The sequence below is a fragment of the Sceloporus undulatus genome, chromosome 2 (genome assembly GCF_019175285.1).
Source record: "Sceloporus undulatus isolate JIND9_A2432 ecotype Alabama chromosome 2, SceUnd_v1.1, whole genome shotgun sequence".
In the NCBI taxonomy this organism is placed as follows: Eukaryota; Metazoa; Chordata; class Lepidosauria; order Squamata; family Phrynosomatidae; genus Sceloporus; species Sceloporus undulatus.
In genome coordinates this window covers 218810006-218834093 of record NC_056523.1, presented here as the reverse complement: position 1 = coordinate 218834093, position 24088 = coordinate 218810006, and the positions used below count along the sequence as shown (strand labels likewise).

The 24088-nt window shown below is 41.4% G+C and overlaps 1 protein-coding gene across 2 annotated transcripts in view; it reads right to left on the bottom strand.

Moving 5' to 3' along the window:
* NCBP1 (nuclear cap binding protein subunit 1) overlaps positions 1-22768 on the bottom strand; it is a 35678-nt gene extending 12910 nt beyond the window's left edge. The window contains exons 1-12 of one of the 2 annotated variants that reach the window (XM_042452311.1): positions 22646-22768; positions 18504-18592; positions 17272-17372; positions 16237-16393; positions 15425-15532; positions 11551-11672; positions 9598-9667; positions 8611-8826; positions 7882-7979; positions 4923-4986; positions 3964-4074; positions 3601-3665 (exon numbers count right to left, since the gene is read on the bottom strand). In XM_042452311.1, the coding sequence (XP_042308245.1) occupies positions 3601-3665; positions 3964-4074; positions 4923-4986; positions 7882-7979; positions 8611-8826; positions 9598-9667; positions 11551-11672; positions 15425-15532; positions 16237-16393; positions 17272-17372; positions 18504-18592; positions 22646-22679 (1235 nt within the window). In that variant the 5' untranslated portion in view covers positions 22680-22768. Of the gene's footprint in view, positions 1-3600; positions 3666-3963; positions 4075-4922; positions 4987-7881; positions 7980-8610; positions 8827-9597; positions 9668-11550; positions 11673-15424; positions 15533-16236; positions 16394-17242; positions 17375-18503; positions 18593-22645 lie in introns of those variants that run through there. The other variant, XM_042452312.1, reaches the window with a different exon arrangement.
* Positions 22769-24088: the final 1320 nt, after the last annotated feature.

The window sequence follows — 24088 nt, the reverse complement described above, 5'->3', positions numbered from 1 at the left end:
AGTGCTAAGGAATCCTGGGAATTGTAGTTTATTGTGGCGCCAGAGCTCTCTGCCAGAGGCTAAATGTCTCATGAAACTACAGTTCCCAGAATTCCCTAGCATTGATCCAGGGCAGTTAAAGCAAGCTCAAACTGGATTATTTCTGCTTTATGTTTTGGGCCTCAGAGGGGATTTTTTTTTGCCTTTGCCACTGTCTTCTCCTGAAGCCGAGAGAGTGCAATTTTCCCAAGAGGGAACCCAGTGGAGATTCAAACTTTCGAGGGCAGAGAGGTTTGTTGTTGTTGTGTGCCTTCAAGTTGTTTCGGACAATGGCATCTCTAAGGTGAACCTATCATGGAGGTTCCTTGGCAAAGTTTTTTCAGAGTAGGTTTATCATGATTCCTCCTGAGGCTGAGAGAGTGTGGCTTGCCCAAGAGCACCAAGTGGGTCTCCATGGATGAGCAGGGCTTTCAAACTCTGGTCTCCAAGCACATAACTCAAACCACTGAACCATGCTGCCTCTCTGTATCTTCTGTGCTTTTAAAATGCTTGTTGTTGTATGCCTGCAAGTCGTTTCCAATTTATATCTATATGTATATATCTGTGGGTGGGTGTGCATGTGTGTGTGTGAGAGAGAGTGTGTGTATTATATATAAATAGATGTGTTGGTGTATATATGTGTATGTGTGGGATATATATATATATATATATGTATGTATGTATGTGTGGGTGTGGGTGTGGATGTATGCATGTGTGTTTCTGTGTATATATGTGTGGGTGGGCATGAATGTGTGAGTGTATATATGAGTGAGTAGGTGTGTATGTGTGTATGTATGTATATATGAGACAGACTCTGCACACTAAGTCTAAGGGGGAGCTGTAAAGGGTTGTTGTTGTTATGTAGTTGTGTGCCTCCACTCTCCTCCCCCTCCAGCTCTCTGTTGGTGGTGAGGGGATTGTTGTTGTTGTTGCTGCTGCTGCTGTACACCTTCAGTCTATTTCCAACCCTGGCACAAAGTTTTTTGGTGAGTTTCTCCAAAGGAGGTTTGCCAGTGTCTCCCTCTGAGGCTGAGAGAGTGTGATTCTCCCAAGGTCTCCCAGTGGGTTTCATGGGGTTTCGTTGGAGAGTTATATATAAAGAGATGTGTGGGTGTATAAGTGTGTGTGTGTGTGTGTGTGTGTGTGGGTATAAATGTGTGTGTGTGTAAATAGTGGCTGGGTATACATATAATCTGTGTATGTGTGTGTGTGTGTGTGTGTGTGTATATATTGGGGCAGACTGTGCCCCACTACGTCAAAGGGGGAGCTGTAGGGTTGTTGTTGTTATGTAGTTGTGTGCCTTCAAGTCCTTTCTGACCTATGTGGCAACCCTATAGTGGGGTTTTCTTGGCCATTAACTTTAGAGGAGGTTTGCCCTTGCCATCCCTTGAGGCTGAGAGAGTGTGAGCCAGTGGGTTTCCATGACCAAGCTGGGATGAGAACCCCAGTCTACAAAGTTGTCCGATGGTAAAACCACTATGCTGGTTCCTTTTTATCATCCTCTATTCTACATTGTAGAACTAATCCAGTGTGACACCAATTTTTAAGTGCTGTAGTTCCATCCTATGGAGTCCTGGGATTTGTAGTTTTACTTCGGTCTTCTCTGCAAAAGAGCGCTGGTGCCTCATAGAACTACCAATCCCAGGATTCTGTAGGATGGAGCCATGGCAGTTAAGGTGGTCTCAAACGTTACTTCTACAGTGTAGTTGCAGCCTACACTAGAGCCACTGTTCATTCACTATTCATTCAGCAATTGATTGAAGATTTTTTTCCCTTAGTTGGGAATAACCAACAGGAATTTATTTATTTGTTTGTATTTTATTTATTTTATTTGGTTTATATGTGGCTTTTCTGTCCAGGAGGCTGTCCAAAAGATCCCTGATTTTGAGCAGGATTGTGGTTGTTTCTGACTTACTGTGACCTAAGGGTTTTCTTGACAAGGCTTTATAAATATTTTTCCCTTTTTGCTATGGCATCCTCTGAGGCTGAGAGAGTGTGACTTGCCTCTATTTTTGTGTGCTTTCAAGTCTTTCCCAACTTAGGGCAACCCTGATTTTCTTCACATGAGGTTTGGGTTTGCTGAAGGCTGAGAGAGTGTGACGTGTGTGTGGTGCCTACAAGTTGCTTCCAACTTATGGTGACCCTAAGCAGAAAATATTATGTGGTTTTCCTGGCAAATTTCATCAGGGGGATTTATTATTGCTAGTCTGAGGCTGAGAGAGTGTGCCTTGGGTTTTTACCTGGAAGTCCCACCCCAGAAGGCAGAGGTCCTGCTCCCCAGAGGGCAGATGCCCCTCCCCAGAAGCCTTGCCCCCAGAGGGAGGAGGTCCCGCCCCTGGCACCCAGTGCCACCCAGTGAAGAGATACCTTTGAGTTTGGGCACTCAGCTTCAAAAAGGTTCGCCATCACTGGGCTAGAATAACTCTCTATTTTCTATTTATTTCTTTAATTTTTTGAAATTATTAAATTATTTTTTTTTTTTGCTTCGGCCCCCCAGTTGTCCAAGGGACAGGAACCCGGCCCCCGGCTCAAAAAGGTTGCCTACCCCTGTTCTAGAAAGTGAAGTGGAAGCTGCAATAAGAGAAATTGGGAAGAATAAAGCACTAGGAATAGATGCTATTCCAACTGAACTGATGCAATTCATACAGACAGTATCAACTCCAATGTTAATGAAAATATTCCAACAAATATGAAAACAAAAGAGTGGCCAACACACTGGAAACATTCAGTATTCATTTCGCCCCCCCCCCCGCCCCCCCCCCACAGCTTTGCTTGCATGTTTTTGCTCAAAAGGCTGCAGCAACTATAAGATCATTGCATTAATTTCCCATGCAAGCAAAACCATGCTCAAAATTCTACAGCACATACTCCAATCATATATGTAGAGAGAAATATCAAAGGTGCAAGTGGGGCTCAGGAAATGAAGATGCACTAGGGACCACATAGCAAACATACAATAGTTAATGGAGCACACCAATGAATTCGAGAAGAAAATCAGCATGTGCTTTATAGACTGTAGCAAAGACTTTGACAGTGTAGACCATGAAAAGCTATGAATGCTCTGGAGTGCCACTACATTTGATAGTCTTGATGAGGTCTTAGGACAAGAGGATAGTGTTGGAACAGAATATGGAGAAAGAGAATGGTTTCCAAACAACAAAGGGGTTAAGACATGGTTGTATTTTATCTCTCTACTTGTTCAACTTATATGCAAAAAATATAATACGAAGAGCAGGTTTAGACTTATAAGGAGGAGTGAAGATAGCAGGAAGGAATATCAAGATCTAAGATATGCAGATGACATCATACTAGTAGTGCCTTGAATCTGCAGAACCTAAGTAGAGCAGTGGAGCATAAGGAAGAATTGGAGATGTCTCATCCATGGGGTCACCATGGGTAAGGGTTGACCTGAGGGCAGTTAACAACAACAATGCACTTTTTGCATAATACCCACTTGTATGAATCACAGAGACTACAAAGAAGCAGCAACTTTGACAGCTAAATGTAAATGAGGTTCAAGTAAAATAAAGAAAGCTGCGGCACAAATTCCTCAAAAAACTAGGCATTACTGTATTTACTTACCTATCTATACAGGTAGTGTTCATGGTATCCAAGCGCATGTATAGCATTTCTGTTGCTTGTGCAAGCTGTAAGTTTTCACTTAAGGTTTACAATGATTTAAATGTTAAATATGCTCCTTTTAGGCAAAAAGGTAAAGCAGCATATTACTTGGGTTACTTTTGATGTGTATAATAATAGTTTCTTATTGTTACCTGATAAACTAGAGTAGCTACAGATGCAGAAGTGTGCAGTTACAACATTAACTTCAGAGATTACTCAGAGTATCTGAATCTGCAATCAATAGTTTTGTAATACATGTAGAAACACTGAACAGTACATGCATTTTTCCAAACCGGTATAAAAGTCTTTCAGAAGAAAGGATACAACTTGAGGCAAAGAGCCAGGCTGGAGTTTACAAAGTTCAATTAGAAGTGTGGTGTACATTACTTCAGTATGTGGTGGAACAGGAAGTTGAAACAGCTCAGCAAAGACTACCTGTGGAAAAGAAATGACAAGGGTATACTGAACTTTATACTGTCTTGCTTGTATTCCATTGATGTAACAGGTATTGTAATCAGAGGTTAGTAACAGGCAATGTTTAACACAGGTCCTGTCATAGAATAGTAACTATTATAGTTTGAACCCCACAAATGGCCACATCCTTTTGTGAAACAGCTACTGATAACACTTTATACACAACCTTTCATATTACAGACAAATGCAGAGCTACTTTTTTGACTGCAGCTCTCGGAATCTCACAACCAGCCTAGCTATGCTGCCTGCTGCTGATAAAGTTCATACAAATAAGGTATACAGGCAAAAGTTTTACATCACTTTTCCAATCTTATTCCTAGAAGTCAGGATGAGACACGACACCATGCTCATGGTAACATGTCAATGAGCAAGTCACTGCTACTTGACTACACACACTAGGCTGAAATCAATTACATGCCAGAAGAGCAAAAATCTCACCCCACGCAAATTATGCTGGATTGCCTTCCATCTCTTACACATGATTCAGCATGGCCTTCTCTGATTTAAATCCTCCTTAAAAACACACAGTATTGCCAAGAGGGCAACTGGACAACAAAAAGGAATAAAAAGAATAAGGCAAAATGCTAATGTAGACAACTTGTCTACATGATGGCTAGGGAGGAACACTTGCACAAGGAGGTACTAGATACCAGGTTTGCAGAGATTCAAAACGAAACAAAACAAAACAAAACAACAGATCCTTTTACACAATGCAACTTGCACATGCATAATGACACAACTGGATCCCTGGCCAAGAGATAAGAAATGAAACCATTATATAGGTACAAATTGCTAAGTAAAATACTTACCTCAACTATGTGGTAGTTCAAAGGGATTTTGTTATTTCCTGGATAGCTCAATAACTGGGCAGCACTAGAGAAAAAAGACAGGCCCAGTGACTGTGGTACATGATTAGAAATTTAAATACATAAATCAAGCTGAGAATCAAGAAGAAACTTTTGCTCTAGGACATATTTATATGTGTGTGTCAATTGCTTGAATGTAGGAAGCACTAAGCTGACATTTCTAAATGCAGGAGTTATACACAGTATTGTACACACTGATCTATCATAGCATTCCAAGCTTAGACATGATTCAAAGTATTTACATGTCCTTCCTGAAATTAAAAACAGCAAAAGGGGTGCAATATTTGGAAATAACTTGTTAATTAACTTTCTAAATTTATTAACTTGCTGAGTTTTTCTAGCAATTTCCATTAGCACACTAGAGTCCTCAGTTAACAGTGAAGTTAAAAATAAAATTTAGTGAATTTAGTCATTAGAATTCATTAAGGTGGGTGTCTCTCCCACTGTCAGATTCAAAAAAAGAACACCTGCTGCCCCAGCAGAAGTATCAGGGTTGGAGTGTGACTTTCTTGTTAGGCAGGCTTATCTCAAGCACAGGAGGATGGGGGAAAGAGAGGAGGCAGTGGGGGTGAGAAAAAGAAATAACTACCTGTAGCCTAGGGCACAAGAAAAGAAACCATCAAAAAATGGAAACCTTTTTTTAAAGGGGTATCTTGGAATAAAACGAAGCTGGGAAGAGTAACTCATTTGGAGATCAAAGCCCTCAAGAGGTAGGTCCTTTCAGAATGTTAAAGCTTTTAGACCTGAAAAGCAGGTATCCGCCAGACACACATGGGTCTGTATGGAAGTCAAGTGTTTTGAGTCTTTCTGGGGGCAGGTGGAGGGTACATTGCAACTCTCTTCATTAAATTCTCCTCCTCCTCCTTTACTGATTGGACTAGTTCCCTCCATACTTTTCCCTTCCCTTCCCACCCCCTTCCATTTTTTTATTTACCCCTCCATTTTTCCTTCCTCCTTTTTCTTCCCTAGACCTTTTAATTATACAATTTATGTATAAATGTAGGTGAAGAGTACAGTAAGCTTGTTCGATACTGAAAATGCCATAAATTGAATTTTGGATTTCTGAGTGAGTGAGTTAGAGCCCCCCTCTATCTCTCATTCATATATTCATCAGTTCCCCAGGTAGAAAGAAAAGAGGTTGGCAATGCTGACACACAAATAAATGATGCTTTAAACTATTTTCTTAAACATAAGAAGAACACGGAGGAAGATTGATTATAATTATCATAGGTGTGTGTGTGAAAAATTACTATTTTCTATTTCTTCTCCTGATCTTGGAGGAAGGTCTGTTCAGTGGGGAAAGGTGGTGAAACCTGCAGCCCAATTGTTTCTTTTGACAGCAAAGCTTTTCCCTGTCAATCAGCTGAGTTGCAAATAAGAGGAGAAGAGACCATGATAAAGCCTAAGTCTGCTCTCAAACTGCTGTTTTCTGGCTGTTTTGGTGGTTCCCCCCTCCTCACCTGTGCTAGAAAAGGTCCTGAAAGAGTGAGTCCTTTAGAGAACTACTTCAAAACTTTCTTCTCTACTTGCTTGGATAGGGAATGGTTCTGAAGACATACAGCTCATTGACCCCTTACTTCCAGAGTACAGATATATTGGGACTACACTTACTGATGTGATCCCACCTCGATCCGCAGGGAGAGGTGGGAAATATAAATAAACTATTATTATTATTTATTAAAGTTCCATTAACTCAAAAATTGAATTCAATATATCCAACAGAACAAAGAAATTGATAGACAAGTAGAAGGGCTGCATGGTGACACAATTATTCTGTGAATTTACTGCAATGACACAATTTGTTATAGAACAGTTCTTACAGCAAACAAAGCAGCCCAATGTCACCTCTCAAGAAATACTACTTCTCTTTCAGAGATACCCAAGTCTTACATTTAAACACTACTGAAATGTACATACTCCATTTTTTTCAGTTAAGGTTTCCTAACTGTACCTTTGTTAAGTAGTCTACACAAAAACACAACTGATGAGCACAACTTTCCCATCACAGCCTTAACTAGTCTTTTGGAAATCTGTGTCCAAAAGGAACCTGCTTGAAGGCTTCTGTACCATCACCATTCTGTACCAATGGGAACTATGATCCCAGTTCCTGAGGTGAGGCTCCTCTCTACTGCAAATGTTTTCACCTGTAGCTGACTTTTTTACTTTGAGAAAGTATTTTACTTTGATCCTTTCTTCATGATAAAGGCCTTGCTGGTAGGGATCTTTCACGATTGGTTTTATAACAGTTATTTTTTGCATGAAGAAGGCTTATATTTCTCAGATAGCAGAGTTTAATAATATCTTCCAACTCCAAATAGGTGACAAAAAGGCCAATATCAATATAGTGGTTGTGTGGAGACACCAGAGTGCTATGATGAAATGTATTTTTATATCTGTGCTGAACTGATGATAAAAAGTATATGGTACAGTCAAAAGAAACTAGATGTACAGCTGGCCCTCCTTATCCACAGATTTTTTTATCGACAGATTCAAGCATCTACAGCTTGAAAATATTAAAAAAAAGTACAAATTCCAAATATCAACCCTTGATTTTCCATTTTATATTAGAGACACCATTTTTCCTTTCAATTACGTATATTTAATGGGACTTGAGCATCCACGGATTTTGTTATGCACAGCGGATCCTGGAACCAAACCCCAGCAGATAACAAGGGCCCACTATACATGCAAGTTGAGGATTTCTTTTCATATTAGCAGATGGCTGAAGAGACCAGCTCCTTTTTAAACAGATCAATGAATTGTCTTTGGTCCCTGAGGCTATTTTCATCTTATATGCACAACCCTCTTTAGGCGAGGGCCAACCCCCTCAGAAACCAGATAGAAACTTAATGCCCTTTTCTTCTTCCAAGGCATGACTTACATAAAGCCAAAGACTTCTTACCATGTATTTCTCTCCTTCCAGTGTGATTTGATGATGCAGTGCAGATTTTCTTCTATTACAAACCTCTCAACAGAATGACTACCAGGCATAACAGGACCCTAATAAAGGATTTGAGACACAATGTGTTAGCTGTTTGGCCTAGAGGCAAATTTTAATGACTGACATAGTTTTTTCACTTTCCTGACAATATAACTTTGTCAACAATGCTAATACCATGCAATTTATTCCTTATGGAAGTCTAACGTAAATCATTTGCAATACGTCAGAAATGTTTGTCTCAGAGTTTTTATGTTGTTAAAACACATATCATAATCGAAAATACTGTGCTACAAGCTCCAATCACTTTTGTTTCTTTTCCTCTTTAAAATACCTTCCTGTGCCAGAAGAAAAACTAGATGAACTAAAATTAACAAGTCTTCAAAAGCATGCAAGCAAAATACACACACACACAAATAATATGCAAAGGTAGGGAGATTATTGAAAGGTGAAAAGTCACCAGAGTAATGCAAATCTCTGCATGAGATTATCCTAAACAGCTATTTCAATCTTAAGCAGTTTTAAACACTCCCATCCAAACCAAAGTTTCAGACAAGAGATCAATACTGGAAATACAGCAAATTATTAAGACTTTTAATAAGACATTTATTGCTGAGAGGATCATTAAGAATTCCACACAAATTTTCCCTTGGGACTTAAAAAGAGAAATCACCATTTCCACTTATCACTTACCTCGGGATCATCAGTGTAATCAAACATCCTGAAGATAACTCTTGGCATTGGATAAATGGAAGCTTCAGTGTGGGGTGGTGGAGTGAAGGGAGGCAGGTTGTGTTGCAGTGCTTCACAGAGCACGTTATCAAAAGCCAAGTATGGTCTTCTGATATGCCTTTCTTGCCAGCAATCTTTTTTGAGCTTCTGAATCTGAGCCCAAAGGCAATCCAAGTACTGAAAAATAAAAACTAGCCATTTACCTTTTCCAGATTTTTTCATACAGGAGATCCGCACCCCCCCCCCCCCATGTCCCTTAGCTTCTAACAGACTGGTGTGCTTTAACACATGTGACCTATGATTTGCAGATGAACTCCTACCCTCCTCTGCCCTCAAGTGTCTCTGCCAATTTCCTGACAAACCCTACAACTAGTTTATGATTTGAGTTTCTCACTTAACAGCTGGCAATGCCACATGGTCAATCCTATCTGCAACCCAAGGAAATAACTTGGAAGCCACTGTGCTATCTAAATAAATCATGGAAATAAAGATACTATGGCGCTGTACAAACTGGTGGATACGGCATCCCTGTCATGTGCTAGGGGTTGGTCGAGGATGCACCATCCATATTGGCCTCAACTCTAGCATGAGACGAGGGCGTAATCATGGCGGTCTCCCATCCACATGGGGGGGGGCTGCCATGATTACATCACATGCGTGCCACGCGTGCCACCCTTGTGCCACTGCAGGGCGCCTGTGGCGCCTTTTCAGCGGCGCCGGAAGGAGCTCTGAAATGGAGCTCCTTTTGCCGTGGGTATTGCTGGCGCAGCCTTTACATGGCTGTGCCAGCGATACAGAAAAGAAAGGGGCCATGCCATAAACTGAAAGTGACTTGAGGCGACATTTTTTTAATCACATGGCAGCCCTGGAAAATTAAAAATTCATACAAACTTGCTCTTCAGATGTGTGTGTGGTGGCATACATTCCAATAAACAGAACTTTATCTACCTCTTCTTGTGGATGTGGTTTATCAGCAGACCAAACTTGTAGCATGGGTGCATGTATCTTCTGACGCCGTCTGGCAAAAGAGAACACGTTGTATCAACCAGTGATTCTTCAACCACTGTTAGAGCTCTAAAATATCATGTAATTTTTTTAAACACAATGATACTGTGTCAAGTTTACTCAAACACAATATTCAAAACAGTACTATGTGTCTCCCTAAAAAAGGCATGGCTTGCAGCTAAGGTTGGCATGCACTTTAATGCAACCCAATTCCACAATCAGCATTTTGGGATTTCTCTGAAAGACTGCTGGGGCAGTCTGCATTTGGTCTTTGATTCTACATGAGAGATACTTCTCTTTTTAGAAAAGGTCCCTGAGTTAAAAGGGTAAGACTTCAAGACAACATTATCTTTTAATACAATGTCACCAATGAAGTCATAATAAAGCCCTAAGGCACAATCCAGTATAAAGCACTTCCATATAAGCTAAAAAAAACCAGGATCTCAGCAAGAATATTTTAGTAGCATTCTTATGCAGCTCCTGTTTAATGGAACCTTTTTAATGGGAGAACTTCCTGCTGGAGTATGCCCTTAGCTTTCTTGTAGTGCAGTCATGGGAAGGGTATGTGGCTTACAAAACATTCAGATGACTACAACAGCCCACAGTTTTAACACCAGCTCTTTGCAAAACACAATATCCAACTGCCTAAGGAGGTGCCAAGGTCTGTTTCTTTAGATGATTTCAAAAAGAGGCTGGTGAGCTACCTGCTGAGGATGATTTAACTGTCAACCTTGGGCAAGTCACAATATCTCAGCCTCAATAGCAAACCTCTTCTGAACAAATCTTGCCAAGAAAACCCCATGACAGGCCCAGCATAAGTCAGAAACAACTTGAAGGCACACATCACATACGCTTGCACTGAGCAGGGGATGGCAAATGAAGCTTCTTCCAATTCTATGACCTGCAAATCAGAGTCAGCCCTGGGAATCCATTTCCCTCCCTTCTCTGTAGCCTTATTTACCTTAACTAAAGTGATACATAATTTACACTGATGCAAACAAAGATTAATGCCCAACTAGAATCCCTCACACCTATCAATGGCGGGAGCACCTTTGAATCCAAACATCAGCTTTATTCTTTGGTTTATGAGGGATCCTGGTTAACATTAACCAGTGTTCATGAACTAACACAAAATAATAGCTAACATAAACAAGAAAATGAGGAATTCCAACCAAAAAGGTGAAAAGGAAGGCTATTTCCTGAGTTGCAAAATTACTGCTTTTCAGATAACAAGAAGCTTGCCTGACAGTTAAAGACTTGAAGTGCCTACCATATTTTCTGGCGTATAAGATGACTGGGCGTATAAGACGACCCCCAACTTTTCCAGTTAAAATATAGTTTGGGATATACTCGCCGTATAAGACTACCCCTCTTCCAACGCAAACCAAATAAAAATTTGAAAAACATCAGATTTGATTTCAATATGGTAATTTTAATTAAAATGCTTATGACATTCCGGTTACTTAGCAGGAAAACTTGTTGTATACAAAGCCTGCTTGGATTGGTCAGCCCACCCTACCTGCCCAGCCCTCCCTGTCTCCAAGACTATCAGAGCAGTATTGCAAACACGGCTCTTTTTTCCATACCCCGGGCCTGCCAGACGCCTGCAGCTTGCTCCGCTCTTCAGTTACATATGCAGCGACTGCAGATTCTCCAGTCTGGCTCAGAAGTTTCAGCACCTGCCCTATAAGATTACACCCAGCTTATAAGACGACCCCCGACTTTTGAGATTTTCCTGGGTTAAAAAGTAGTCTTATACGCCAGAAAATACAGTATATTATTGTTGTATTTAATAATCAGGGAGCGATACCATTATACAACTTGAGGATACTAGAAAGTGTTTTCTCCTCTTTTAACACCTAATGAAGAAGGCTGTATTTTCTCTAGTTGTCTTACTTCAAATAGTTTTCAACACTGGACAAGATGCGGTCCATCTCAGCATCCTTCTTCTCATACAATTCCTTGCCCACCCAAGGTAAGGATGACAGGAATGCATACACATACCAGTCACACCGCACCTGTAGCAAACAAAAATGGGAACATTCCACAAAAATAAAGGGAGTTTTTCAGATTTCTTGAAAATATAAGAAAAGATGTGTCAGATGGTATGATGGTAAGAATCTAATATGAAGATCTATTTGATAAAATGCTTCAAGGACAAATTTTCAAAACAGACAATGGTCAAATTTTCTTGTTTCCATAAAATGGTGTTCAAACATTCATACAGTAGCATGTGTCCAGATTTCTACACAAAACCATTCAGGAAAGACAGTGTGTGTAATTCAGACAACTTCTCTTTAACTTGTTGATGGTCCAAAACACACTTCAGAAATAATACAGCTTGAGACTGCTTTAACTGGCCTGTCTCAGTGCTATGGGAATCCTGGGAATTGTAGTTTATTGTGGCACCAGAGCGCTCTGACAGAGGTGGTTAAATGTCTCACAAAAGTACAGTTACCAAAATTCCCTAGCACTGAGTCAGGACAGGCAAAGTGGTCTCAAACCATTACCAAACTGCATTAGATTCATGCCATCTAGTCTTTTTAGGACTAACAATTGGATTTAGGCCATAAGCAATTATTCTGGTACTATTCAAATTTTTCATGATTTTTCTTCTAATAGTTCTTAAGGATGAATTCTCATTTTCCAGAATCACTACAATCTCTGGGTTGGCAAATGCCCCATTTTGCTAGTCATTACCATCAACCATCATGCTTAAGATATCTGATAATCTAACATTTTATGATATTGTTTATTTCACTATACTATGCTGTGAATTCTTCACAGAAGGGATAAAGGTCAAGAGAAAACTGCCTCTTGCTTTCTTCCAGTGAGGGTGTTCCCTGAGTAGAACTTCATTTATGGGAACCCTGGAAACAAGGGAAGGCATCATTCAGTTAGGACAGGGGTAGGCAACCTGGGGCCCGCGGGCCGGATGCAGCCCAGCAAGGCCTTAGGACCGGCCCCAGCCCGGTCCTGCCGCCGATTGCTGCCAGAGCCTTTGGCCTCTTGCGTGAGGGTGTGGGGCCTTTGGCCTATCAGGAGGAGGCGGGCAAGGGGGGGCAAGCGGTGGGCAAGGGAGCAAGCGGCGGGCAAGGGGGGCAATTGTCTATAGAAGCCTCCAAAACATGCATATATATTAACATTTTTTTAAAAATCAGCAATTTTTTTGCGTGTCTTCCATTTTTTTTTAAAAAAAGTGTCCTCCATTTGAAAATTCTGTCCCACATTTGTCCCGGTTTATTTATTTATTTAATTTCTTTTAAAATTATTTAATTATTTGGGTTTTTTTGGCTTCGGCCCCCCAGTTGTCTGAGGGACAGCAACCCGGCCCCCGGCTCAAAAATGTTGCCTACCCCTGAGTTAGGACATCTGCTTTGCAAGCAAAGGTTGCAAGTGGAACTCCTGACATCTTTAGACACAATTGTAAAAGATTTCTGTATGAAACCCTGGAAGGCTGTAGCTAGTTAATGGAGACAAGACTACATGGACAATGGTTAACCTATTCTAAAGACCAGGAATCTACCAAAGGTAAATTTTCACTCTAATTAAGTAAAGATGCTTTGATTTTAATCATTAGTTTCTTATCCTCCCCAGAGAAGAAACTGTTAAAAAAAACACATTCCCACTACTGCACAACTGTATTTTTAAGGCTAATCGTTCTCAGTAATAGTTACTTCAGAATTTCTATCTCATCTAGTCTAAGAGAGTACTGTATAGCAGCCACAGTTCCATTAAACAGCAGACTATGATTTCTGCTATTGTTTTTCTTCTTAAAATAAAGGGGTGAAAACAATTGTATCAAGGTCCTGCAGTCTTGATACAATATGAAAGGCAACTAACTGAGAGCCCCTCAAACTGATCACATGTACAATATGACTGCCACTACTAATTTTTGTGTTGTTATGATTAACTGCTTTCTGTACTTCCACCGTTTTTATGGTCATTAACTGCCTTTGAGTCAACTTTGACTCATGCCAACTCGGTGGATGAGACGTCTCCAAATCCCTCAATCTCCTCAATCTCTCTGCTACGGTCCTGCAGACCCAAGTCCATGTCTTCCCTGATCAAGTCTAACCAACTGGCATGTGGTCTTCCTCTCTACTGCTTTCCACCTTTCTTCACATCATTGTCTTTTCTAATTGTTCATTTTTCCTCATGAGGTGGCCAAAGTACGACAGACTCAGTTGTCCAGAGACAGTTCTGGCGTGATCTGTTCTAAAGCACATTTGTTGTCTTCTTGGACATCCATGGTATTCTCATTACTCTTCTCCTGTACCATATTTCAAATGAGTTTATTTTCTTTCTATTGGCTTTTTTCACTGTCCAGCTCTAACTACCGTACATGGTGATAGGAAATACAATGGCTTGGACTATCCTCCTTTTAGTGTTCAGAGTTATGTCTTTATATTTTATGATCTTGTCTAGTTTTTCCATAGATGCCGTTCCCATTTCTAGTCTTCTGATTTCTTTCCTGCAGTCTTTGTTCTGATCAGTATTGAGTCAAGGTATTTAAATTCAGACTATTTCAAATTTGGGGTGAATTCTTGCAGGTTTTCCATGGTCATTAATTTTGTGTTTTTTGTTTGTTTGTTTTATTGTTCAGCATTAAACCAATCTTGGCACTTTCCTCCTTGACCTTCTTAAGTAAATGTTTGAGGTCTTTGTTTCAGCTACTAATATTATATCATCTGCACATCTTAGCCTGTTAAATGTTCCTTGCTCATATCTTCACTCCTCTTGAAACTAACCCTGCAGTACGTACAATGCTTTCTATGTACAGGTTGAATAGAAAGGATGATATGCCCGCAGCCTTGTCTGACCCCTTTGCTGACTGGGAACCATTCTGTTTCTCTGTATTCTGTACTAATGGCAGCCTGTTGTTCTGAGTACAGGACAATCAGGTGTTGTGGCACTCCCATTCCTCTTAGTGCAGTCGTCCCCAAAGTGTGCTCTTTAAGGAATTTTGGATGTCAACTCCCTGAATTCCAGACTATTGGCCAACATGGGTGGGGCTTCTGGAAGCTGAAGTTCAAAAATCTCTTAAAGGGCAGTTTGGAGACCACTGTCTTAGTGCAAACCATAGCTTGTCATGATCTGTGGAGTCAAAGGCTTTGCTGTACTCTATAATAAAGCACATGTAGATTTTCTTATGGGATTTCCTGGTGTGCTCCATTTCCAAAGTATGTTCACAGAGTGATCCCTAGTGCTTCTTCCTTTCCTGAATTCAGCCTGCATCTCAGGGATTTCATGCTCCATATGGTAGGAGTCTTTGCTGAAAATTTTTGAGCATGACTTTGCTTGCACAGGACATTAGTGCAATGGTTCTGTAATTGCTGCAACCTTTTCTGTCTCCTGTTTTATGAATAGCCATATATACTGATCACTTCTAATGTGTGGGCCACTGCTTTGTTTTCCATTTTTGTTGGTAGATTTTAGTTAAAACAAAGCTTGATCCTGTCTCATATAGACCATAGCATAGTTAAAATAAGTTCAATTATATTATTCCCTTATCTTTTCAGAATATTTCAAGAGACTTTGCAAATTAAGTAGGATCATTCTAGTACCTAACACAACAATCAGTCTCCTATGTCAGCTTGCCCTATTTTAGCAGCTTCATATCCCTTATTGTAGGCAACTCAGCCCTATTAGATACGGATGCCCTTCCCTTCTGGAAACATGATAGAAAACTTTTGATTACATTGGGGCATTGCCTTTGGGGAGGAATGGGGGATAGGTAATTTGAGGCCAATTCATTTATGAAACTTACCTGAGGTATGTCTTCTTCCTGAGTCACACCAACAAAATTCTCAAACATGGCTACCATCGAAGGTGCAGCTATTACATGGCAATTCACAAGATCAGAGAGAAAACGGACCTGAGGGGAAGAGGAAATAAATCAGAGTTTAAAAGGGAAAAAACAACACCTAATCTCTAATCAAATCCAAGTAAGCAATGGATGCTAGTTTGGGCTCATTTACCCATAGAACAGATAAGAAACTGCAGGATCTCTCACCATTTCAGAGACCTACTTAGTTCACAGGATCTTCAGGACTATGGTATGAGGAAAACTGGCTATTGAAGACACTTTCCTTTAAAGCTATTTTCTCACTTCATCCAACCCCCCCCCACCCTCCCTGGACTGCATACTCGTATCTTTTTTTAAAGGTCAAGATACAATGGGCCCTCATTATTTGCTGGGGTTTGGTTCCAGGACCCTTCCCCCATGGATATCAAAATCTGTGGATGTTGAATTCCCATTAAATACAGTGGCATAGTAAAATGGTGTCCCTTTTATAAAATAGCAAAATCAAGGTTTGTTTTTGGGAATTTATATTTTTATGAATGTTTCAAGCTGTATATGGTTGAATCCATTGATAAAGAATCTGTTGGTACAACTGGCTTTGTACAGGTGTTAGAATGAAATTACAAGCAATAGGCAAATGGAAAAAATTTGGGTAAGTGCATAAAAAGATCAGATGAGATTTAGTTTTCTACAATAAACACTCATGATAAATCATGAAGATGCACTGGAAACCAAAGGATGTCAAATAACTATAAGAAGACAGGAAAACAACTTACTAAATATACAGCCTCATTATACATGTTGACTTTCAAGCATTCTTTGAGCTGACGTATCATGGCTTCTACAAACTCTCCACCAAAATTGTAGTTGTTGGCATTCAGCAAGCCGACTAATGTTGTATAAACTGTCAGTTTTTCTGGTAACAAGCGTGCACTATTTTTTATTAGAGAAAAAAAACAAGATGTTAGTACAATGGCTGAGATATGAATATTTACCCATATGCACATCATATTCAAACATTAGATAGGATGTGCATGTACTTTCACCTCAAGTACTGTTGTATTGATAGTGAAGTAAGAATCAGCTCTACTGTAACCATGTGTTACTTCTGAAATTTCCACTGAAAATTTAAAGTAAAGTAGATATAATTATGCAACATCTAGACTATGATAGTAATTTCCCATTCTGCCATTTTCTATTCCACTAACCCTAGTTAGTTTAGCTTGAGTAAAGAGGCAGAGCATCTCTGCACAAGAAGAAACTGGATGAAAGGAAAAGAGGGTCATAAATGAAGCAAGGTTGTGACACTTTCCAAGAACATTCATGACTATCTCCTCATAACATGAGACTGTAAAGCATGTTTTAGTTTATCATTGCAGTGATTCCTATATGGCCATATAATCAGCAATTGCACTCTGAAAAGCATGTGCCCAAAATGCAGTGGCCTGGACCAAGAGCAGTTCTATCACATTGTTCTTCTTCGCACCCATAACCCAAATAAATAACCTCAAAAGACCAGGAAGGCTGTACACTGTGTAATTTTAATAATATCTATGTTCTCCCCCTCTACGTCTGACTATCAATCTTAAGCATATTCCAAATCAATCTCTGCTGCCTCAAATAGTGTCATTTTACTCAGTTTGCTAATTTCCACATTACATTTTTGTCCAACTTCAATATCTGACTAAAGAAAATCCTTGTTAGAATGCAGAAACAAACAATATAGTTTTATGAATAATTATGGAAGTTTAAAAGTATTTAGTGTAGGTAATACATTATCACCTGGATTAATAAATCTTTTGCATACATACACTGTACAAAGCATTCTTAGTATCTTGCTTTTATAGTTTGGTAGATCTGCCTCCAAGATGCCAGCAAGGACTTCCAAGTTACTCTCCAAAGAGGAAATGCTCTAACATACAAAAAGAAAAAAGAAATGTATAATCTTCTAATGTGACATCACCAAAATGTTTCTCAGTAAAATACAAAACCCTTTCAATATTGTGTAAAACACAAAACCCCTTCGATATAGTGTATTAGTGTAAAAGAAGATAACTGACTATAATCCAGCAGTGCTTTCAGCCAGATGGCTTTTAGCATAGTAAATCAATAGTAAAGTGAGAATCAGCTCTATCTGTACTCAAGTGTTAATTCTGCTCAGCAATTTAATCTTTCTTTAATAGAATTCCTGTAGCTAGAGAAAAGATGGAAGAAGGTGCAAGAGAATATGTGAGGAAAGACAATGTGATCTGAGACCTCCATGAATAAATCAGCATAACTGGAGGAGAAAAGGCTCACTGGGAACCATCCCCAGGCAGTCTGGAACGTCTTTTAGGGAGAGGCTAAATTTCCTGATTACCAAGCACTGAGAAATGTACATTAAACTGAACTTCAATCATACAGTAAGTTCCAGATTCAGACCCAAGAGATGAGCAGAAGGACACAGCATTAGGCAACTTCCTCCTCATTCCTACGCAAATACTTTCCATCCTTAAATATTACACTGCAGCTATGTTAATATGATTAATGCCAGAGAACAACTTTTATTAAGGGTTCAAAACCTGAAGTCATTCACAATCTGTAATTTGTAAGGCAGGGGCAGGCAAAGATCAAGAGGTGCAGACTTGCCCCAAAAAAGCTTTCTGAGGCCCACGAAATCATCAGAATTAACTGATGGACAATATAGGAAGCAATAGACTGCTACTGTATTTTCTTTTTCAGTTCAGAAAGATATTTCTGACAGTAAGGGCTGTTCGACAGTGGAACACACTCCCCTGGAGTGTAGTGGAGTCTCCTCCCTTGAGGTATTTAAGCAGAGGCTGGATGGCCACCTCTTGGAGATGCTTTGATTGAGAGTTCCTGCATGGCAGGGGGTTGGACTGGATGGCCCTTGTGGTCTCTTCCAGCTCTATGATTCTAATATACTGGAACGAGAGTGAAAGTTTGTCCCACAGAACAGAACCCTATATTTGTTAACTCTGACAACTGCATACACACACACACACACACGAAATTTCAGTATTAAAGTGTTAGTCCATCATACCTTTTCTCCTACTCCACATATTAAAGATTCCAAACGCTCTTCAATGTTTAGTGGTTTAGATGTCCTTCTTCTCTTGTGTGGCTGCCTCCCTTTTTCAATGAGATAAAGCAAATAATAAATCAGGTCACATAGTTTTTCATGTTCTCAGATAAAATCTTGAAAAACTAACACAGAAGCTGTTCAAGACACAGTGATAACCAAGTCGTAAAGCACCCCATTTAAAAAATGTGCACATCAAATTCCAGCAATTCATAACGGAATATCATATTGCATTGATATAATGAACCCTATGCATTCACTAGGACAACTATTTTATTCATAGCACCCTTAAGCTTCTGCAACAATTCTGAAGCTATCACTTATATGTTTGTCTAGTAAAAAGACACAAGAGTAAATCCTTTGTTAAAAATTGAAAAAAACATTTCCACTATTATAGGCTACTATCGCTTAAAATACAAGAGAAAGCATAGCAAAATTGTATTGCTTATAAAAATGGCGTTTATTGCCACAGTAATACAAACCAGCATCTTGTTACAAGATCAATTTGTAATTCCAAAACAGAGCCAAGAAAAAAAAATTCACAGGTAAAGGGAATTACAAAGTAATGGAAGCAGATTTATGTAGCCCTTTTACTCCATTAAGATACATATGTTTGAGAATCAACACAACAATGGCACACCACACACATACACACAATATATCATGTACAATATAAAAACTGCATAGCTATATAATAATTTCTTCCTAATTATGGAGAATAATATTGGTGCATTTTAGTCCTGCTTGTAGGGAAGGCAATCCTTCAATAGTTTGGTGAAATTCAATAGTTATGATGTTTTTCCTGCTCTATTAAAGCCTATTGCAGCAACTGCTTGCAAACGTACCTTGTACATGCTCACCTGCATTCAGAAACTAGAATGAAGCCAATATGTCAATGTTTTCAGAGGGATTCTGTGTTGCGTAGGTTAAGTTAGTGTTGCCATTTCCTTAAGTTCTGGAATGTGACCTCATGAGGTCACTATTCGTTCATACACTATTCGTTCATACACCAAAAACTCAGGCTCTTTTTGGTATTAAAAAGCCAGATAAAGAACCATAATATTCTTATGTCAACCACTGCTTCCAAATTTGGTATCTAAAAAAGGGAACTGCTAATCGCTCTAAAATTGCCCTACATTTGATAAACTCCTCTATACTTGTGTGGTCTACAGATTATTCTCCAGACGTCTTCCCCACATTCATCTATCCACCATGCTCCCACATATAATCTTGAATATAGCAGCAGGTAACATCCCTTCTCTGGTTTGCTTCCTCCTAGCAAACCAAAGATAAGAACCCAGGGCTTGTTCTTTGCCCACTTCTGGAAGCCTAGCTGTTAATGGCTTTTCAAGCCACAGGCTAACATCCAAAACAACCTTTCAGAAAAAGTACACAAATGTATTTTCCCCACACTTGCTGCAACTTCTCTGGGACAACCAAAATTGCATCACTTGGAATTTATGGTCTGGCAACTAGATGCTCACTGTTTCTCAATGACATTGCCTTTAAACATGATTGGTCATCTTCACTACAAACTATGGTATTGCAATTTTTCTCTCTCTTCATCAAAGGGATAAAGGAACTGACAACAGACACCATACATCCTGAGCAACTTCTGAAGAGGCACAGGCTGCACACCCCTCCCTTATTTATTTATATGTTTATAGAATATTTACACTCTCAGAGCAGTTTATAGATTGTTAATTTTTCCTTGCCTGCAGGTTTACAATCTAAAAAGACATGATACAAAAAAGAGAAGGGAATGGCAGTGGGTAAGGGGATCAAGTCCAGCAGACACTGCCAGGTCTTCTCTCCCTCCAAGGCCAGGGTGGGAGCAGTTAAGATGGAGGGAGGGCCTCTGCCTCTGGGACTTATGAGATGTGGCAGCAATCAGGATCCTCCAACATCTGGTCAAGATGCAGCCTGTGGGGACATGCCTCTACTGTTGTTTCCAACAAGTGTTTAGCTATTTAAATTTCCACTCCACGCTGCTTCTGTGCATCCCTCTTGGAAAATGGCATTTGTGTGTGTGTGTGTGCTGGTACAGAAGGGTGAGAGCTGACCCATGCCTCTCCATTTCTGATTCCCAAAATAGACAGCACTGAGTCACTCAGGCCAGCACTTTGAGGAGTTGCACATGGTCACTACTGAACCCTGGTCAAAGATGTACATCCTGGCCCATGTTTGGTACCCCACGTCTTAATAGAAACAGATTCACAGCGAGAGGCACTGAGAGGTTGGGCACAACTGAGTGATTTTCACACAAAAGGTCCCACTTCCAAAAAGGATTGTCATTTCCACTAAAGACGAACCACAAAAGTGGGAACTCTTTGTTGTCATTGTCAATTGCCTTTGAGTCAACGTTGACCCATGGCGATCCCATGAATGAGAGGCCTCCAAGTCATCCTCTCCTCAACCGCACTGCTCAGCTCCTGCAGATTCAGGGCTGCAATTTTCTTGATAAGAGTCAATCATTCTGGAATATGGGGCCAAAAACAAAGCTGCTTCGGGTCACTTTGGAGGTAAGCTGTTTAAATGGCACATGTAACTTATGAGTCGGGAAGCCGTGCCAAAGCCACACTCCAATCCTTAGGACTGAAGCGTGATACTGGCACGGCTTCTGGCCTCTTATCATTTAAACAGCATACCTCCAAAGTGACCCGAATCAGCTTTATTTTGGCCTATCTGTATGGGCTTATGGGCTTCCTCTTATTGCCCTCAGCTTTACCAAGCATTATAGTCTTTTCTAGTGAGTCCTTTCTTCTCAAGGTATGACCAAAATACAACAACCTCAGGTTAGTCATGTTTGCTTCTAGGGATACTTTGCGCCTGATTTGCTCAAGGATCTATCCATTGGTCTTTTTAATGGTCCATATGATTCTCCGATCTCTTCTCCAGCAGCACATCTCAAGTGAGTTGGTTTCTCTTCCTATCCACTTTCTTCACTGTCCAACTCTTACAATGAGAAATACAATGGCCTGTTACAGGCTGCCAAAATAAAGCTGCTTGGGGTCTCTTTGGAGGTATGCTGTTTAAATGATGCATGCATCCTAAGAATCCGGAAGCTGCACCAAAGCTGCACTCCAGTGCTTAGGAATGGAGAGTGGCTTTGGAGCGACCTCTGGACTCTTAGGACCCATGCATCATTTAAATACCATATCTCCAAAGAGACCCCAAGCAGCTTTATTGTGGCAGTCTGTAACAGGCCAATGGCTTCTACAATTCTAACATTGCTGTTCAGCTATATATCTTTACACTTGAGGATCCTGTCTGGTTCCTTCACAAGCTGCCCTTCCAAGTCCTAGTCTTCTGCTGGTTTCTTGACTGCTGTCTCTGCTCTGGTTGAGTCCAAGTGTGGAGCAAAGACACACATGCGAGTGCAGAAGTTAAACTTGTCAAAGGGTTGTCCTACCTTGGATCAATCCTTGACCAGAGTGGAGACTGCAGTTGAGAAATCAGAAGACAGGAATGGGAAGAGCAGCTATGCTAGAACTAGGAAAGATCTCAAAGTGTAAAGATACAAGTTGGAATTGTTCAAGGCACTTATTCTTCATCGATCCAAGAGCCGCCGGACAGTGAAAAAGGCCAGTAGAAGTAAAGCAAAGCTATTTGAGATGTGGTTCTGGGGAAGAGTGCTGAGGATCATCCCATGGATGGCCACAAGGACAAAGCAATGGGTCCTCCTTGAACCGATCGAGCCAGATACCTCCTTGGAAGCCAAGACCATGACGCTGAGGATGGCTGCGTCGTGAGAAGGCAAGACAACAATGCCATGAAAGGTGGAGGGAAGCAGGGAGAGAGGCAGACTCCATCTTAGGGAGGCCATGGGCCTGGACTTCAGGATCTAAGCAGAGCTGCGGGGGCGGTGTCTCCTTCACGGGGTCCCCGAGTCGGGACTGAATTGAGGGCAGTTAACAACAGCAGCAGCAGCAGCAGCAGGCACCAAAGATACACAAAGGCACAGGAATGGGGGGGGGGGCTCCTGCTGTCACTGCTGTGCTTCCCGGTGAACACGTGTACGACGTGTGAATGGGGCGAGGGAGGGAGGAACGTGAAGGAGAAGCGGGCCCAAGGGAAGCTCCCTCTCTCACTCACTCACTCACCGTCGTCGTCGTCGCTGTGCCTCCTCCGCGACATGGTTCCCCTTCAGGCTCCTCGACTAAGAGGAAGGAGCGGGCGGGAGCGAGCGAGCGAGCGAGCGCGCGCGCGCGAGGAGGGAGGGAGGGAGGGAGGGAGGGAGGGGATAGAACGTTGGCGAGGTAGCAAGAACGCGCGCGCCCCCCCCGAGGGCGGGGTCAGAGAACGCGCTTGCGGCGGGTAATAAGAGGGAAGGAGCGCGCGCCCAACTGCCGCTTCCCTCGCGCGCCGGGCTTCAGAACTCCTCCGCGACGCTTCAAACCGCCCACGGCGAGAGAGACAGAGACCAGACAGAGTGCGCGCTAGACGGAGCGCTATTGTGACTGCGCATGCGCTCGCCCTCACGGCCTGACAGACTTCTTTCCTTCCTTCTCTTTGCAAGGCTACTTCCGGCCGAGCCGGAGCCCTGTTGCGACTGCGCATGCGCTCGTCCTCACGCCCTGGCAGGCTTCTTTCCTTCCAGCTCTTTGCAAGGCTGCTTCCGGCCGAGCCGGAGCGCTGTTGCGCATGCGCTCGCCTGCCTCTCTCACTATACGTCTTTCCTTCCGGCTCTCTTTGTAAGGCTACTTCCGGCCGCTTGTACATAGAGCCCCCCCCCTTTTTTTAGTCTCTCCGTGGAACATAGATGGGTGAAGGAGGGTGTTTAGTTGTGACTGCGCATGCGCTCGCCGGCCTGTACTGCCTCTCTCGCTATACGACTTTCCTTCCGGCTCTGTTTGCAAGGCTATTTCCGGTCGCTTGGTGCCTAGTAGACGCACCAATAGTAAAGCACTTCCGGAGCAAAGCCTTCCCCTCCCCCCCAAGACTATAAGGGATCTTCTACAAGTTAATGTCCTTTATTGGAAACGAAGAGAATATTTGAAAGGGGGGGAAAACCCATTTTCGGCGGAAGGGGACTTTGGAGTCTCGTTTTCTGCGTCCTCACTGGAAGAATAATCTAGTTTGAGACCGCTTTAACTGCTCTGGCTCAATGCTATGGAATTCTGGAATTTGTAGTTTTGTGAGACATGGAGCCTTCTCTGAGAGAGCGCTCAGGTGCCACGGCAAACTACAAATCCCAGGAGGCCATGGCAGTTAGTCAAACTGGGTTAATTCTGCAGTGCGGATGCACCCAAAGTTACGCATCTTTGTGGCCACCTCCGTTACAATCCTCCTTAAAGAAACCCAAAATCTTACAGGCGCTGTTTGATGTATATATTCATAGATAGATAGATAGATAGATAGATAGGATGGCTTGACCGCAAAGGAGGACAGGACACCGCAGAATGGAGGACATTAAAGAAAAGCGGAAGACATTACAAAATAAAAGTTCAAAACCACTCATAGAAATGTAAATTCATGCTTCTTAGTCATGCTCAAAATGGAGGAGCTTTTGGAATTCCTCCTGGAGAGAAGGTGGAAATGTAGGA